The sequence below is a fragment of the Acanthaster planci genome, linkage group LG04, assembly GCF_054643075.1.
Source record: "Acanthaster planci isolate LZ-2023a linkage group LG04, COTS_SCS, whole genome shotgun sequence".
Lineage (NCBI taxonomy): Eukaryota > Metazoa > Echinodermata > Asteroidea > Valvatida > Acanthasteridae > Acanthaster > Acanthaster planci.
Genome location: NC_141780.1, coordinates 18,266,776 through 18,284,622, shown reverse-complemented (window position 1 = coordinate 18,284,622; position 17,847 = coordinate 18,266,776). Strand labels below are relative to the sequence as shown.

The following is a 17,847-nucleotide window of genomic DNA, read 5'->3' as shown; positions in this document are numbered from 1 at the left end:
CAAGCTGCTGAGAACTCCTTGTGCCCGTCTCATCCAGGGTACCGCCACCGCACCACGGCTAGTGCGCCCCCATCTTCTGTTCAGTACATGCGGATAGCCAGGGCAGTCCTCACACAGCCAAAGTGATCGTTTATGAAATTTGTGGCTACGTCTAGAGGTTTGTAACACTTGTGCCAACGCAAGTCACGTCGGCCGCTGCTGTCGTAAGCCTCTTTCCGTTGACCTGACGCACACTCTGCAGCCAGCTAGTAGATTCGCACACTGTCCAGTGGCTATTTTGTGTTCCTAACTCTACAGTTGAGGCGCTGGCGGCGCTATACGATCTTTACTTAAGCCCTTTCTGATTTACGACGAGGATCAGAACGTGTGATTTGATGTGGCGAAAATCCATTGGCCGATCCACGCAAGATGGCAGCGCCCATGCATGATCTAGCATTGTGATTGTTTTCGCCGGCTTCTACAGTACACGTATATAGGCCCTACATGTTAAATTTCTACGATTGTATTTTAGTTTCGACTGGGTAAGTGAAATAAACCAAACCGAATGAATTATTAACCACAATGGAAAGAATGCTGCATCCTGCCTGCACTTTCTTCATTAGGGGGCCTACAAAAGTACATGCATGAACTAGGCCTACTGACGTCGGGTCTAGTCTTAGTGTAGTCTGTAGGCTGTAGCCCGGGGTCTTGAGGGAGACATGTCATGTCTGTAATTTTTTTATTCCTCCATGCCTAGCCAAAATTTTTAAGCTAAGCCTATTTTTTTCTGTTTTCTTTTCGTAGTGATTTTGGAGAGAGGACGTCTGGATGTCATAAAAACCTTTGATTTAACACCTGGCTGTTGGTACGGCAGCCGTAATGCATCTCTTATTTTCTATCGTTAGGCCTACGACACTGCAACTGCGCAAGTGCGCCAACGTAGCGCAGATTTCGGACTTAATTTCCCTTTAAAAAAATCCTCCAAGGCCTCTTATGAGAAAAGAAAAAAGATTCCTGCTTAGCCTTAGCTAGCCTATACAATTAGAAACCAACATAAAAAAAAATTATGGTATAAAACATGAAACTTAGGCGAAAAAAAAAATGGTCAGAGCACAGATTCGAACTCACACACCAGTGGTTCCAAACCTTCCACCTTGACCACTCAGCCACAAGCGTTCAGCGATTCAGGTAATTTTAAAACGTATAAATCGTTGTAATGATCAGCTACGTCATCGCACTTGCGCAGTTCAGTGCCGTAACGGTAGAAAATGAGAGATGCATTATGGCTGCCATAACGATAGCCACTTCGTTGATTTAAATTTGGATTCCATCGGACTGCAGTGCAAAGAAATGATGATTTGAACATGTTAAAGTAGAGATATTTTGAGATGGATAAATTACGATGTGTTGGGATTTTTTGTAGGTCACTACTGTTTACCTTGCCAGGCCCTTCCATGTCTTCATGCATGTCAGGGTTGCCCCTCTACATTTATTTCTTCAGATCACCTGAGTCCCAGGTTTTGACTCGCCCCTTCCTCTTTTTTTTTTTTCATGGTCCAATGTTATTGTCATTTGCTTGGGATTTTGTTTGTGGTTGGTGATTTCGTGTCTTTTGTTGTTTTATAACCATGGTATTGATGTAAACCAAACCCTCTGATTAACGTGATGAAGTTCCTCATCGTATCATTATTGTGTACTTTTAATCTTGGAATATTTGATCAGTTAGTAAATGTACAAGTTTATTTGTTATAGAAATTTAATATTTGGATGTGAAAATCAATGAAAGGAAAAGAGAATACTTTAATTATTTACTAATTTTGTTACGAAATTTCACAAGCATATTTCAGGTTGGTACAAGTTTTGTTGTTATTATTATTTGAAGTAAGCATGAAGAAAGTAGAATGCCACAAGCCTTTTTCTGAACTGACATCTACTTCTTGCTCATTTCTTTCAGAATTGTTGAGTGACCTGAAATTCTCTATACCAACAATTGTTGGAAGACTGGTACAGTGTACATGTATGTTGCGGCTGAAGAACCAAAGGCCTGTCTGATGCAGTAGGGCAGCTCATCTTGGCCATGCTTCCGACAAAGTCCGCAATTTCAATCGTCTCGATCGTCTTTCTCCTGTTTGTCAGCGGAAGTGCGGCAAACAAAAAGAAAAATGAGGAGGTTCAGAAAAAATGTGACACCTGCAGAGCTTTGGTGAAGTCTTTCCAGGAGGTGAGAGGATTGAATTTGTCTTCTACATGGAGCTAGATTCATAGGTTTGAAATACATGTTCGTACGCATGTGTATGCATACATGTACATGCTGGTATGTTTTAAACAGCTAGAGAACTATCAGCTTTATTTGAAATTGAAAGTATGAAAGTGTAGGAGAAATATTTTGCCTATTAAGGCTAAAACAATTATTTGATTGATTGATCATTGCAGCATTTTGTATGTTACTCAGTTACACATTTTCAGTAAATTGCCCATATTGAATAAAGATTGTCCATACACTGTATTTTGTCCACGTTTGGGCTCCAGTGGACCTTCAGCATGTTTCAATCAAATTTTTTTGTTAGAAATATTTGGACTCACCAAAGTAACAATTTTCCTGTCATTTGAAATCTTCTCTCCGTCAAAAATCGATAAATAAAGTACACATTATCATTATAATGTTTTCCGCATTCATCCTTCCTGTCAACTAAACCATAGACAGTGGACTTAGAAAAAAGCATTCTATCACTCAACAACAAGCCTTATTTCCTTTAACAGAACCCTTTGTGTGATTTGAAACCCCAAGTTACATGTAGTTAGTTATCTGATAAGTGCCAGCATTTCTTCTTGGGCTGGATAATGGGGAAAGGTCAGCTTGCTACACAGACAGGTTATTTCAACAGTTTGTCTGAACTGAACAAGAAAAAACAGGACTGTTCTGTTATTCATGTGAACAAACTTGTTGCAAACAGGCTCAGGGACTAATGCTAAATTTTGGCAACAGTAATGCTATATTCTTCACGTACCGGTTGCTGGCCTGTAGTTTTTAATAGGGTGGCAAACAATTAAGCTGGGCGGCCTGTCATTCCCAAACCCCTCATGGCCTGTGCGGTTGAATTGATTCGAAACTGCCAATTCTTGGCTCCACGCATGCTTGCAACCTTCACTTCTATGGCAAGGGTCTGCCATCTCGCAAGGCTCTATGCATATCAGCATTAGGCTCATCCACTTACTTTTCTGCAGAATGATTAGACTCTGGAGTGAGTGTTTGAATGTTGAACATTTGGGGCTTTTTGGTCTGATTGATCAGGGAATGGAGCGAACGGCACGGTATAACTTTGCTGGAGGTGACACTGATTGGGAGGAAAAGAAACTAGGAAAATACTCCACGAGGTCAGTGTGGTTACATTGTTGCATGCATTTAGGCAGTACCCATCTTAAAAATTTGTCCATTTTTGTCATTAATTTTGTAATCTTAATTGTAAAGTAAAAGCACAGTATACAAATATGTATCTGTTTAGTATTTTATTATTACATGGTAAACTGATCAAAAGTGAAACCACAGTTGATTTCACAGCAAAGTAAGCATCACGGATGAGGTTTTAAGAAGCATTGATTGAAAGCCTACCGTCTGCCCAAGAACATGTGCAGGGGTTTTTCGTTTAAAAGGCAGATGATATTCAACTACTGCATAAACTGTGTACAAACTACAACTGTATGTACATGTATGTTACATCCATAAGCCTTGTTTAAAGGTAAAACCTGCTACGGGCCCAGAGGAATTTGTTTTATTGATTACTGGGATTGATAAATGACATGACATCAGCTGATAGCAGCCTAGCAGCTGCGCATATAATTACTGATTATCAATATCACAGATGTGTAATCAAGGCATTGTGGACTCACTGCCTGCTGTCATTAAATGTAGTGATGAGCTTCTGTGCTACATTTATTGATCAGTGGTCAAGTGTTTGCTGCAGATTGTTTACTACGTGGCTTTTAATTAAAAGGCAGTTGTACAGTTCCGTTTGAAAGTACAAGTATGTACACACTTCAGAAAGTGTTTTTTTTTTTTGAGCCAACTACACCTGTACATGTATCATTACACCATGTACCTGCATGTATTTGAAGTGCATAGTCCCACCAAAAGTGAATGATTACATCAGTCTTGAAATTACATGTTTATTCATTTGAAATTTTTCTTGGTTGTTATTTTGGAGAGTATATGGTATGCAGGGGCAAGTTGCCCCCCCCCTGCTGGATACACCACTGACCAGTTGTGAGGGTACACGTATAGCACATCTACGTTTTTGTCAATTGCACATGTATGTTCTCAGCAAGAAAAAAGATGGCTTCAGCACAGTGCAGGTAGTACAATACTGTGCATGTAAATCAGACGTTATTACATTGCTCACAGTTTCTGGAAAAGTGACGCTCAGAATTTATACATGCTCTTGCTGGACAGAATTTTCTTTGTGTTCAAATTTGCTTGTATACATAAGAAATTGCTTACATGTACCGCTATGCCCTCTTCTCTATCCAGTGAAACAAGATTGATAGAAATTGTGGAGCAGCTGTGCTCAAAGGATGAACACGAGGTAAGCCGCACTATCTCACACAGTGCTTGAAAATTCATGGGACCAATCAGTGTTTTCCAGACAATGTCCATCTTGTTTCAATATCATGACACCACCATCGTCTTCATATTTAGGAATGTATAGTGTCTCACACTTTGACCTCAGTGACTCGCGAACGGCCATCCTCAGTCACCTCCCAAAATCACTCTCCTCACACTATTTTGAAATGAACTTGTATACATATTGCAATGTCTCCAATCACCCTGCTGACTTGATGTCTTTATGCAGTGCAATAGATTGCTTGAAGACCATGAGGAACAGCTTGAGACTTGGTGGAAGGAACATCAAACAGATCAGCCGGATCTTTTACAATGGCTGTGCATCGATGCTCTTTTAAGTAAGAACTTTGTGCTGCAGATGTCAGTTAAACAAGAATTTTATGAAAACAAGACATAGTTTTTCAGAATTCTTGTATATGTATCATTGAAACATACTCTCTTCGTTGTTTCAACTATACCTGTGAGCGGCAAAGTTTTTGAAAAGCTTTTTGTTCTGGAATCTGTATTATTCATTTCAAAATGTCTTGTTCTTTTCTATCTACGTATTTTTTTTCCGTTACTGATGCTTATATATTTTTGGTTTTCTCTTCGATCTTTCAACAGTTTGCTGTCCAGATAATAGATACGGCCCAGAATGCCAAGGTATGCATTATGCATGAGATAATGTACAGTCTTGTCATAAGTTGTCCTGTAATCTTTTTACATGTAAATTACATTGTATTTATTTCTCGATGAATCCATAATACCACATGGGTGCTAGAATGATTTTTGGAAATGTGGGAAGGAACAGGTAAGACAATGTTAGGCTGTAAAGGGACTTGTGTGAAGTGTTATATTTAAAAGGATTTAAAGAAAACTAAAGTCTGGCGTTAACGCTGTAATTTTCTTTGTCAATCAGACTGTCCTGGAGGTCTGGAGAGACCATGCAAAGGGAATGGAAAATGCTCGGTAAGTACATGTCATCAATTACTCCTGTACTTGATCGTTGCAGAGAGAAAGTTGTAATTTACATCTAGTGCTCTTTCAGTGGGGATGACAAGTTGCTTTCAAGTAGCTAAACAAGAAAATGTAGCAGGAGAAACCAAGTCTAATGTGGGGCATAGGTCTGCATAAAAGTGTGTGCATATAGCAACTATTGCCACTGCACAATTGCAAACATTTTAATACCCTCTAATTTTGCTCGTGAGTTTTGGTAGATGCACACAGCTGATGTCAAATTGTAGTTTCTATTCTCCTGGAGTAAATTCATGACGTTGTGTTTCACCAGGGCGGTGGAACCAGGGCCGGTACGGGGAAGTGCAAGTGCAGTGGCGGTTATAAGGGTGAGCTCTGTGACGTCTGCAAAAATGGCTTCTACACAGAGACGGCTAACGAAACCCACACAGTCTGCACTGGTAAGTCTCCATTTGTCATGTTAACTGTGGGAATGATGGCAAACGTGCGTGAGTGGTCTTCAGTTTTTTCCCTCTGTAACCCTCCTATGCTGAAGTCACTCTTTGGGTCACTTGGTAAACACCTCAAAGAAGCACAGCTGTGTTGTGTTGTGCACTGCACCAACAGATCTTCACAGGAACATCAGATCGCACTTTTGTGCTTCCCAACAACTGTGCCTCACTGTTTCATGTGCATCATTGTGCAGTAAACTAAATGCAGTGAAGAGGACAGCACAAAAGACCCTGGGTCATTTTGTGCTGGCAACCAACTGTGTACACACTGAACCTGTGCATGTTTGTGTTCCATGTAAAAAACACATGCACAAGAGTGACTGTTGGCATTCATGCATATCTGTGCTGTAAAATCATAGGAGGGTTAAAGTTTTGATGTTCATATGAATGGCTTGAGGTAAGACTAATGAAATCCAGTACACAATTGTACTGTTGAAGTCAATGGTGCCATGGAAGTCGGAGTTGAAAAATCTTGGATGTGAAACCTTTGTCTGGTGTGCCTGCAAGCAAGAGGATTGATGCCCAAGTTAAAGATACAATAGTGCCATATGTGGGTTTTTGGGGGCTCTGATGATGGAAACAGCACAAATGTATCATAAAGGTAATGCTGAAGATTTTGAACATATGTTAAATGAACTAAGCTCTGTATTATTGCGCATGTTAAGTTAACATTCAGGCTGACTATTCACATAAGTCATGTTCTTTTGGCTTGCTTTGCAGCCTGTGATGAATCCTGCGCAGCAACCTGCACCAAGGGCGGACCCACAGGGTGCAAGAAATGCAAAGGGGGCTACATTAAGGATGAGGAAAAGGGTTGCCAAGGTAACCAGAATGTTATATAATCAGGGAAGATTGCAATAATGCATTGATTTCTCAATTGACTGGAACTACATGTTCCATTTTGGGCAAATGTTTGTCCCAGTGTAGCTTAAAGTTTAATTCAGTGTTTTTTCAGTGTAATGTCCTTAGCACAGAGAGGTAGTGAGAGGTAGTGGCTTTTTTTACAGGGTTGCACGGGCTTTTTAGACCTTCATCCTTCTGCTTTGAATTGAGTAAATCTATATTTACCAAGTTTCCTAAAAGTACAGCAATTTTGCATTCATATTATTGCACTCGTGTCTGGTAAGAAGGGCATTGGTATTTCAGTTCGCCACAATTTGATGGCAAAGGTTTCATCGCATGTCAAAGTCTGGCCAATTTCCTATCTGGCATTTGTACATTAATTTCTTAGTCTTTGTTTAAACAGGTCCTGTATGTAAATATAATCTCTCCAGCCTAATCTTTCCAATTTGCTAAGATATTGACGAGTGCAAGCAAGAGACGCCTCCCTGCCAGTCAAATGAATTCTGCCAGAACTCCCCGGGGTCTTACCAGTGTGTGGCCTGCCACATGGCCTGTGATCAGTGTATAGGGGAGGGCCCAGAGAGCTGCGTTAAGTGTAAAAGTGGCTTCAAAATGGAGGAAACCACGTGCAAAGGTAGGGAGAAATGAAGCAGTTGAACTTCGAAAAATCGTAAGGCTGTAACAATTGGTAGAGTTGAGTTGAGCTGTACCGTAGACACCTGTGCATTCATGTCTCTGTCCGCTGAATTCACCTGTCTATTAATATTTGTGTTACCCTGTGGTTCTTTTCAGAACCACACACACTCAAAACAGATACCCTTGTATGGTGCTACTGTAACCTCTCCAATTAAATATTGTGTTAGCTATCCATAGGGGCGAGAGCTCTCTGTTGCAACCATCTTTCCATTTTGAGTGCCTAACTTCAGGGTGACATCCCGTTGAGGCTCTCCCATCTTTGAGGCTAACTTTTAGGGCACCTGTCCTGAAGAACAACTCAGTACTTCTCCTAGCAGCACCACTGTTGCTACCTATATGTACCTCCTCTTTTGTAGGCACATGTCTCCTGTGGCCAGCTGTCCATTGTGGCTACACCTGCCTATTATGGTTTCCTGTTCATTCTCACCACCTGTTTGTTGTTACATATTCCAGTTATGCCCACCTGCCTGTCGTTTTTCACTCTTGTCACCTGTTTGTTGTTACATATTCCAATTATGCCCACCTGTCTGTTGTTATTTACTCTTGTCACCTGTTTGTTGTTACATATTCCAATTATGCCCACCTGCCTGTCGTTTTTCACTCTTGTCACCTGTTTGTTGTTACATATTCCAATTATGCCCACCTGCCTGTTGTTATTTACTCTTGTCACCTGTTTGTTGTTACATATTCCAATTATGCCTGCCTGCCTTTCGTTATTTACTCTTGTCACCTGTTTGTTGTTACATATTCCAATTATGCCCACCTGCCTGTTGTTATTTACTCTTGTCACCTGTTTGTTGTTACATATTCCAATTATGCCCACCTGCCTGTTGTTATTTACTCTTGTCACCTGTTTGTTACATATTCCAATTATGCCCACCTGCCTGTTGTTATTTACTCTTGTCACCTGTTTGTTGTTACATATTCCAATTATGCCCACCTGCCTGTCGTTATTCACTCTTGTCACCTGTTTGTTGTGTTCATCTGTCCATTGTGGACACCTTTACATTGAGGCTACCTGTACAAAAACATTCAGGTCACGTGTACTCATAAGACAACTTTTCCAATGCTGGCATCAGGCAAGAGTTGAAACGCATCACTCTGTGTAGGCCTATCCCATCTGACTGTGTTTCTAAACCTGTCTAAATTCAGATATAGACGAGTGCGAAACGGATGAGACGTGTAAGAAGGATCACATGTTTTGCAAGAACGTTCCAGGGAGCTTCCTGTGTGAATGTGAGGAGGGTTATCTCCAAATCACAGACGGATGCGTCCCCAAGTCAGTATGTAAGTAGCCAAAGAAACGTCAGTTTTCTACTCTAGTCTTCAAAAGTCAATCACACTACCCCTTTAAGACACGTCACAGGCTTTTCGAATGAACTGTGATATGGATGACCACTTACCATTGTTCATGCCCTGTGGACTTCTCGTGATTGGTTGGATTAACAAATCTGGTTTAAAGTTACTGAATTTAATCCTGAGCAAATGGTTAGTCCTTAAAAAATTCCCTCCACTGATAACAATCCACCCAGAGCTACACTCTCGGGAATTTCTGTTCAATCTTCTTGGCCTTACTTGAAGAGCAAAAGAATCCTTTTTGTTTAAAGTTACATGTAACTGTTCCAAAATATCCTCTCCAGTGTGATTGTTACAAAATCTATCTAACACTTTTGCACTCGGCATACAAACAAATACACATTTGCACCCCCAAAAACATTACAGGAAAAGAAATGTCAGTATTTAGTGCCTCAATTTCTTACCTTGGGAGAGCACATGACCTTGTTAGATATGATTATCATTGTCTATGGCTGTGGCTTTTCTGTAGAACACCAGTGGCAAAACCAAATACCAAAGCCATAGCCACGAAATGTGTACATGTAACTTGCATACAACCTATTTTTTCCCATTATGTTAAGCAACTTTAATCCTAGCCATTAATTATTTGCATTTGCCTGTCAGTGTTCTATAATTTGACGGTCAAATGTCAATTGATTTTTTTTTTTTTTTACTCTGCAGTGGATGGCAAGGGCAGCCCTTCGGAACCCTCAATGAGCCTCAAAGGTGAAATCCTTATCTATCTCCTATATTTCTTTCTTTTCATTGGTTCGGTCTTGGCTAGTAGAGGGAGCCCCATAATGGCCGTCATTTTAGGGATGGGCCTGGGGTTGTGGTACATGATGAGGTTCTTTGCTCAACAGGAGGCAGCAAGAGACACATGATGAGACTTGCTGTTGGGGGGGGGTGGAAGGAGGGGTCAGTTTGTGAGGCGGAGTCAAGACAACAGAGGGGGAGGGGGCAGATCATAAAAGGAGACGCCTATGCTCAGTTTATGTCTCAACAACGGTATTTTATCTGAGTACATGTACTTTTTTATGTTCCTGGAAAAGTTTCCACTTCTGTCTTGTCTGCACTAGACCTCTTGACAAGCAGGGGTCAATCAAGTTAATAAATCGGTTGATCAGAAACAGAGGAGGAAAGTCAACAACAAACCACGTGAAATCATGGACTGAGTACTGTAAATGGGGCAAAGAACAATATCATTTCTAGTTTGTTGTATAAATAGCCCTGTGTCATTACACATATGCTATTTTGTTGTTTGCTCTTCATAAGCAATTCCTCTACAGTACTAAACAGCCTCATTCTTTCCGTTGCGTACATAAATTGCGAATTCTTAAAAGACCAGCATTTTGATGTGCTTCTTGATTTTGTTTGTGCATTATTTATCAACACAATCCATTTTGATGTTGTAGATATTGTGTGTAGTTGTGATTTAGGAGCAAAATTATCCTCAAAAAGGTTTGTTTTTTTTCCCCTCAGGATTAGGGCTTGGGCTAAATCATGGGCTGATTTATGTGCCTGAGGGTTTTGTCTTTTCAAATCATACACTTAAAATGCGTGTTTAGACTGGGGTGTTTAAATTCTTGAGTGAAAATGTATTCAACATAATGTAGGATTCAGTGTGCTTGACCAGTAATGATTTTACACTTTTGCACTGTAAAATACATGTCAGTCTTATAAGAAACTATAAAAGACAAGTCTAGAGTACAGTTACATGAAAGCACGCACCAATGGCTGTTCAAATTGCGAACACTTGTCTTCCTGTAGATATTTAACACTTTTTGAAACCAGGCTTCAATCTGTCTCTGTATTCGTCAGTATCTATTGTCGTTAAGTTTAGTTGGAGCAATGATCTCGATAAAACATGAGCATTTGCATCACAGTCATGTCAAATTGACGTCTGCAATGCATAAAGTGTGTGACGGTCTTTGACAGACACATTTATGTTGATAATCTTCTTGTACTCTCCCATCATCCCTAAAATTTCACAGGCTTGCCGCTAATGTTTTGAGGATGCTCTCAACCTTTTGGTCTCCGTAGAATGGTTAATATATTCCATGTGTGATATTGAGTAATCGGTACAATAAATTAGCCAGTGTTTTGTTTTAATATCGGTAGTATTGGTATGATTTGTTTCTTTCTGAATTGCAGCCACTACCAAAGACTGATTGGTAATTATTTAAGGTACAGCCAAATTATTTAGACAGAGCTTCACTCTACTAGTGTATGTACTTTACATCTCTCACCATCCTTTAATAGTGGCCCACTGTGTTTGATGTCAGGCTTTGTTATGAATCTGGTATCTTGCGGCTTTGGCTTAAGTGTTGGCGTAAGTGTAGCGCGGTAAAGAGCCTTAGTCATAGACATGATCAATTCCATGTCAGATGTGGCCTGACCTCAAAGATGGTGGATAGTGGAAGGTTTAGGGAAATGTGCGATATCAGTGCAAGCCATCTATTAAATCTGTGTACATGTGAACAAGAAATCTGAGGTTACTTGGTGACCAGTTTGGAATACCTAATCATTTATCACTTCTATGACCATTTTGCTACGGCCAACAAAGGGATGCAGAGATGACCATCTCCAAGAAATTCTTTCCTTGTCTAAGAAAAGTGCGGAGGATAAATGGATGGAAAGGATAAATGAATGAAGACTCATCAGACCAGTCAACAATGAAATCTTGAAGTAAGAGTCATCTTGAACTTCGAATCAGCATTTGGTCAGGAATGGATAAATCTGCCAAGCAAGGATTTGATATTTTGGGATTATCAGAAGCAAAGTACATGTACATGGACACGGTACTTGGGACGTCGAATGACCCAATTGCTCCTCCAGGTGACGTGCTTAACAACTTGATTGCTGCCTTTTGCTGGGGCATTGAATAACCTGATCCATGTTTTTGCAAGAAACCCCTCTGGCATGAGAACTGCAAGCTGGAGCTGGCCAAAAGGTTGTTCACAACATTTCCTTAAGCTTTTTGTTGCCCCAGTAGTGTCAGTCAGTCAGTCATGTTACACATGTTTTGCACATACAGCTGTATTGGTTATTGTTCAATGTTTTTGGTATGATGTTGATGTACATGTATGTATGTGCTGTTATGGGGCATGTAAAGTTACATTAGTTTAATTTTCTTTGTCACACTGTGTTACACTGTGACTGTGGTTCAGTGATTCCGTTTTGAGTCTTAATTTATTTTACTGCCGTGAAAAATTGACTGTAAGGCCAGCATGAAATGTAGACTCGCTGTCAAAATGAATGTTGTTTTTATAAAATTAATTTAGGACAATCTTTTGGTGCTGCTGCACATGTGTATTATGTGTGATCCACAGTATCTGCCAAACATCAAGGTCTTGTTAAATACCCACCATAGCTTTGTCTATCAATATTGCAGTTAATTACTTTTGGGTGGCCATGTGGCTCTGTGGACTCTTTTTTTCATGCTAAACACATAGCGGACGTGACAGCAGTGATCAATGACACTTGGCGTACATGTGAAATGAAATACACCAAAAGAAATCCAAGACAACAGTATCCCTGAGGTGGTTAGTGCTGTTGGTTGTTTGAATTAAAGCAGTTTGATTGATGTACATGTACATGAAGAGCTTTCATTGCAAAACGCTACAGAGTACATGTATATCCCACTTTTTGAAAAATATGAGTTCAGATGACCAATATACATGTATTGTTAAAAATATCTTTTATTTGATATCTTCTTTTAAATTCTGATGTGCATTTTCAGAGATATGATGAATTTACATAAAATTTCCGTATTTTATTCATTATTTAAGCAGACAAAACGGCAGTTTCACAAGTGTGCACTACCAAGAGTTTGCAACGCATTGGCCAATCACAATGCACGAAATCTGTCGAACAAATAGGCATTTGGAAAGGGTCGACAGATTTTGCGCGTTGTGATTGGCCAACAGGTTGCAAACTCTTGATGGCACACCATTGTGAATCGCCCGTATTATCATTCATTACATGAATCTCAATCTCACAGTCAGTGAAAAGGATATATAGCATTTTGTGATGAAACTCTGCACATTTACCTGTTGGGTTGTCAGCCTGGGCAGGTTCTGCAGCCTTGTGTCCTAATAAAGTGATATGAAGGTATTTAACCACCTGACACCCCCTTCATTGTGCCAGTGATAACAGGGATGTATCACTGGCTGAATGATCAGTGGTAGCAGATCACAAAGGTTTGCTCTCCTCTTCACCCTTTTATCCCCTCCCTAACTTTAGAGCAGTCCTGTCATCTCTCAAAGCATTATCCCTCGGGTCTGTGAAACATTACCATGAAATTGGATTGAGAACTGTTCCAATTGATAAAAGTCAGTTCATGATTTGTGATAAATCTTGAACATTTAACTTCACCTTGAAATTCTAGCCCTGAGCGCTACCATTTTTACGAATGCTAATAGTCCTGAATGCTCCAATTTCAATAAAAGTTTTTCACTCACCCCAGGCGATAAGGAGAAATGAATTTGATGTTTGCCTTTGATGCTTTGCCAAGCATTGTAACACCCACTTGTTAACGTATGGTTTTTGTGGTTGGCTTTCTCAAATTCAAAACTAAATTATTTGTTGTGCCACCCCTGCTTTGCAGATGGTGATGTGCCACCTGCTGAAGAAACAGATCAGGAAGCGGACAGCACCACTGCCAAAGGAGGGGAGGCTGACAGTGTCGGTGTGGAATCTCAGAGTAGAGCAACTGGGGGAAATGAATTTTACAGTGAGACACAGAATGATTCACTCAACAAAAATGAATTAAGACACGAGGGGCGAGACAGCTCAGAGCAGAATCGAGATGAATTATGATGCCGGTTTGGGTTTTTTTATTCTACTTAATTTCAATCCCTCAAATCCCATACTATTTATAAAAAGTCATTCCTTGCTATTTTCACAACTGTGTAAGTCAGAAAAAACGATTTTAAGCACAACTTAATAGCACCTTTTTACTTATGGAAACATTACAAAGTTAATGCTGTTATGTTATGAGCAATGCCAACAATGGAAGTGAGGTGGTTTTGTGGAATTATGGTAGAATAGCCTTTAACTTCTGGTATTTGGGGGAAAAGCTGATATTATTCTAAGTTGGTCATGAAAGGAGCAATTGTTTCGTTGTAGGTAAAACTTTGTAATAGAGTCTGGAAGTCTAAAACACACAGTAATACATGTATTTGAAATCTAACTTGGTTTATCTTTCTTGACATCACGGAGTTAACAACGGTAGAAGTAGAAAAGATTCAAGTGACTTAAGAAAATACCTGTTTCATGCTCAAATCCTTCACACATTTTGGTTTGCAATGTATGCTGCCCCGCAGTTCCACATGAATAATATAGTATGCGTGATCTACCAGGTTTGGAATTATTAACTTCATATCCCTGCAGGAGTGGAAATTCAACAGTTTTCACTTCTAAATATTACAAAAGCTTTCCGCAGACAGACAAAAATGAGACTTTTGATCACTTTGAAATGTAAACAAACAGTAGATAGAGGAATTGTTAAACGTCACAATTACCTACTTCAGGCAATGGTGGGTCACATAACCTGAAAAGTCAAACGCACAAACTTCTAAAGGTCAATTTGATTTCTGTTCTCAGCATGGTTGATTTTCAAAACGAGGTTATAGTTCTCAGTTTCCTAGAGTAAGCCCTTATTTTATTCATATTGAAACAGAGAGGATACAAATGGCAAAGAAATGTCTATATTTATGTGATTTGGCTGCTCTAAAAGCTTTATTTGCATGCAAAAGCACCTATGCTGATCTGAGAAGATGGCTCTCAACTTCTGGAGGCAGAACATGCTCAGTTTTACTGATTTGAGTTGACCAACGAAGCAAAGATGCTATTGTGGTCGGCGAGTAAGTTCTCCGGTGTGTCATACTCGACGATCTCTCCGTCAGCCAGGGTCAAGATGGAGTCGGAATCCAGGATCGTGGCAACTCGGTGCTGTCAGAAACGAGAAAGTGAAATCTGAGAAACGGATTCCTTTTACTCGTCACAAAAGCCAGCTCAGTGAACAGGCAGGTTGGCGGTTAATTCTGCAAGACGTGCTGATCCTGACTTACAGACTGACCAATCAGCAGACGTTTACTAAAAAGCATCGAATCAGCCGACATTTATCGACCAATCAACGTCTTTGATGTCGTTTTTTCTGCATGTCGTCATGTCAAAGTTGCGTAGTTATATATGTAAACAAAGGGCAAAATCATAGAAAACTTGCTTCGGCATCACCCGGTTTTAGTTTGTTAAGGTGAAATTGACTTTCACATGCGAACTGTTATCTACACGAACTTTGCTAAGATATAGATAATACACATGTGACCACGCCTGATCCCATGTGATGCCGGAGCAGAATTTCTTATTGTGTTTACTTACTGCAATAGTTAAGACTGTACAATCAGCAAACGCTGTGGCAACGACGTCTTGAAGAATCTTATCCTGTTACAAGAAAATGAGTTCAGCTCCAATTCAATGTAGGCACAACTTGTTTAAATAAGTGGTGCCAATTTCGATATCATGGTCTGTCATTTGATAAATGGTGTGAAAGCTGTGAAACTTAATCTGGGAACTGAAACTGGTTGCATCATCATTAGGTGAATGGTTGCGCATTTTGGAAAGGACTTGACAGCGTTCGTGCATTGTGATTGGCCAACCCGTTGCAAACTCTCGGAGGCGCGCTATATTGTAAATTTGGACTCGGAGTTTCTTCCACTGTGTCTCCAGCATATGATTATATTCCATGTACAGTTAGGGCTGTATTTCAAAATTTAATACTGTGCTTAAAGTTGTAAGAAAGAGAAAGGGACTTTGTTTTGCATGTTCCAGGAAGCCCATGGCTCACTAGCTCATGGTTGAAAAGGATGAAACAGCCATCGATGTTATGTACCTGTAGCTAAGTTTTAGGGGACGACATAGACTACTCATTACTTTGCATAAAACGTACTGAACTTTCTAGCGGCAGGATTTTCACATTGTGGGTTGTGCCCCTAGAAGTAGTTAATTATACCCACATTTGTGGGATCCAGGGATTTGGACTACTACCCACCGTGTCCATATCAATGGAAGCCGTGGCCTCATCCATGATAAGAATCTTTGACCGTCTCAAGAAGGCACGAGCCAGACAGAACAGCTGCCGTTGACCTACGCTGAAATTCTCTCCACCCTCGGACACCTCAGAGTCTAATAAAATATTAATATCGATATGGCCCTGTAGCGGATTAATATGAAATTAACCAGTAGTTTTGTCAAACAGCACAGTTTTTAGACCAAATCAGTACCTGTAAATTGGGCCCAAAGGGACATTTAGATGGAGTGCATCCCCGAAAAACTGAATTGAACAAAAGCCTCGTCTAGCTTGCAAACATACTGCCACATTCTTTCAGCAAAATGTACTTAATTTTGGAACGAGCTGCCGGGATCACTCACCTAGACCTTTGGGCATCTGACTAACCGTATCCTTCAGCTGGGAGATCTCGAGACTGTGCCACAATTCATCGTCAGTCTTCTGTCTCTCTGGGTCAACGTTGTATCTGCCGCCCGAAAAAGCAGAAATAGCTGAGTTGGTTGCTGATTTCAGAATGGTGGAAAAATTACCTATGCCACTTCTCTAAAAGTGAATACCCCTCAAAGGGAAGGCATGGCAACATTTAAAAGCTGTACAAATCAGTATTGATGGATCAACAATCGAATGGGTTAGACATAACATTAAGATGAATGTCATTCCATTTGGAAAGGAGGTCATGTTTTCGCTCAATCTGATGTTGATATCACGATACGATAGTGATGTAATGTCTAACTCTTAATGAAACCCAAGTTAACTGAGCGAGACATACCTGATTGTGCCACTGAACAAAACGGGATCCTGAGGAATTATGGCTAGGCGCTGTCTCAAGGTGGTCAGGGGAACAGTGCTGATGTCGATGCCATCGATGACAATAGAACCTGAGAGAGAAGATAAAGACGTTGACAGATGCATGACAGAAGGCTGCGTTCGTATTGTAGCGTGTACCGAAAAGGTTCTTGTCCTCCAACATGAACACGGAAAAAGGGGACACATGATTTCCAACTCCAAACAAGCAAACTGTATTTATTTCAGAAAGAAAACTCAACTTATTCCTGCACCAGAGTCAAGCTCGGCACTCTCGTAACCACTCTACTGGGACAGATCCCCGACACAGCTCTAGAAACACGTTTACAAAAGTACCGGTACACACCAGGTGCAGATGCTGGAAGATCGAACCCCCCCCGACGAAAAGGTTAAAAAAAAATACGTTTCACTATCATTTCTGCATGTCAGCAAAAATGGGGCATACAAAATATCTCCGGCCTAGCGCCTGACGCCCAAAAATTCCTCGATCCGCCCCGATACACTTGTTACAATATTCCCGTCCTGGCTTAGCAAATCAAATCTGGAAAACAACAACCCAGTTATTGTCGTATGAAGGGTAGGGCAAAAGATGGCAATATCAAGCTATTCAGCCAGGGGTCGGGGGATCATCAGCTCATGAGCCTCCTCCTAGATCCACCACTTGGAGGGTAATATTGTAGTTTAGGCCGTGTTTCATTTCTGCAGGAGGAGCATCGTGCATTGTCCTGAGTGCTGCATAATGATACTTATATCTCCTGCACCAGTAAAGACGCTTTGGTTACCCCTTTCTAGGAATTACAAGATTAACCTTTGTAAGTATCAATGATTCTGAAGAGTGCCAGAGTCAGAGATGACTTTCCACTTCCCGTCCGGCCACAAATCCCCACCTGGAGTTCGAAATTTAAAAAAAAAAAAGGAGCTTAGTCACGAATGAGTAAAAGGAATGATATGAATATAAGAGAGATATAGAGTGACGTATTAGGTGACTCGTTTGCCCAAAATACATGTAGAAGGCGTTAATTGCCAAAAAGTATGACTCTCGGGTCATGATCAGT

The 17,847-nt window shown here is 40.5% G+C and overlaps 3 protein-coding genes across 3 annotated transcripts in view; 1 reads left to right on the top strand and 2 right to left on the bottom strand.

Annotated features, from left to right (window-relative positions):
* Window positions 1–382: 382 nt before the first annotated feature.
* LOC147799434 (protein disulfide isomerase Creld2-like) lies at window positions 383–14,110 on the top strand. Its single transcript, XM_087136321.1, has 13 exons — window positions 383–521; window positions 1,934–2,200; window positions 3,272–3,354; window positions 4,505–4,559; window positions 4,827–4,935; window positions 5,201–5,239; window positions 5,496–5,545; window positions 5,865–5,991; window positions 6,763–6,864; window positions 7,340–7,519; window positions 8,734–8,868; window positions 9,598–9,642; window positions 13,526–14,110. The coding sequence occupies exons 2-13, from the start codon at window positions 2,057–2,059 to the stop codon at window positions 13,735–13,737; spliced, it is 1,281 nt and encodes a 426-aa protein (XP_086992447.1). The 5' UTR covers window positions 383–521; window positions 1,934–2,056; the 3' UTR covers window positions 13,738–14,110.
* Window positions 13,711–16,476, bottom strand: LOC147799433 (ATP-binding cassette sub-family C member 9-like). The gene is made up of 4 exons (XM_087136324.1): window positions 16,351–16,476; window positions 15,971–16,104; window positions 15,301–15,363; window positions 13,711–14,871 (listed from the first exon to the last, which is right to left on the bottom strand). The coding sequence occupies exons 1-4, from the start codon at window positions 16,364–16,366 to the stop codon at window positions 14,734–14,736; spliced, it is 351 nt and encodes a 116-aa protein (XP_086992450.1). The 5' UTR covers window positions 16,367–16,476; the 3' UTR covers window positions 13,711–14,733.
* A 247-nt stretch (window positions 16,477–16,723) lies between these two features.
* The window catches only part of LOC110990174 (ATP-binding cassette sub-family C member 9-like), an 85,473-nt gene continuing 84,349 nt past the window's right edge, over window positions 16,724–17,847 (bottom strand). Inside the window, exons 26-27 of the mRNA XM_087136313.1 lie at window positions 17,601–17,679; window positions 16,724–16,866 (exon numbers count right to left, since the gene is read on the bottom strand). Coding sequence (XP_086992439.1) covers window positions 16,739–16,866; window positions 17,601–17,679 — 207 coding nt within the window. The 3' untranslated portion in view covers window positions 16,724–16,738. The remainder of the gene's footprint in view (window positions 16,867–17,600; window positions 17,680–17,847) is intronic.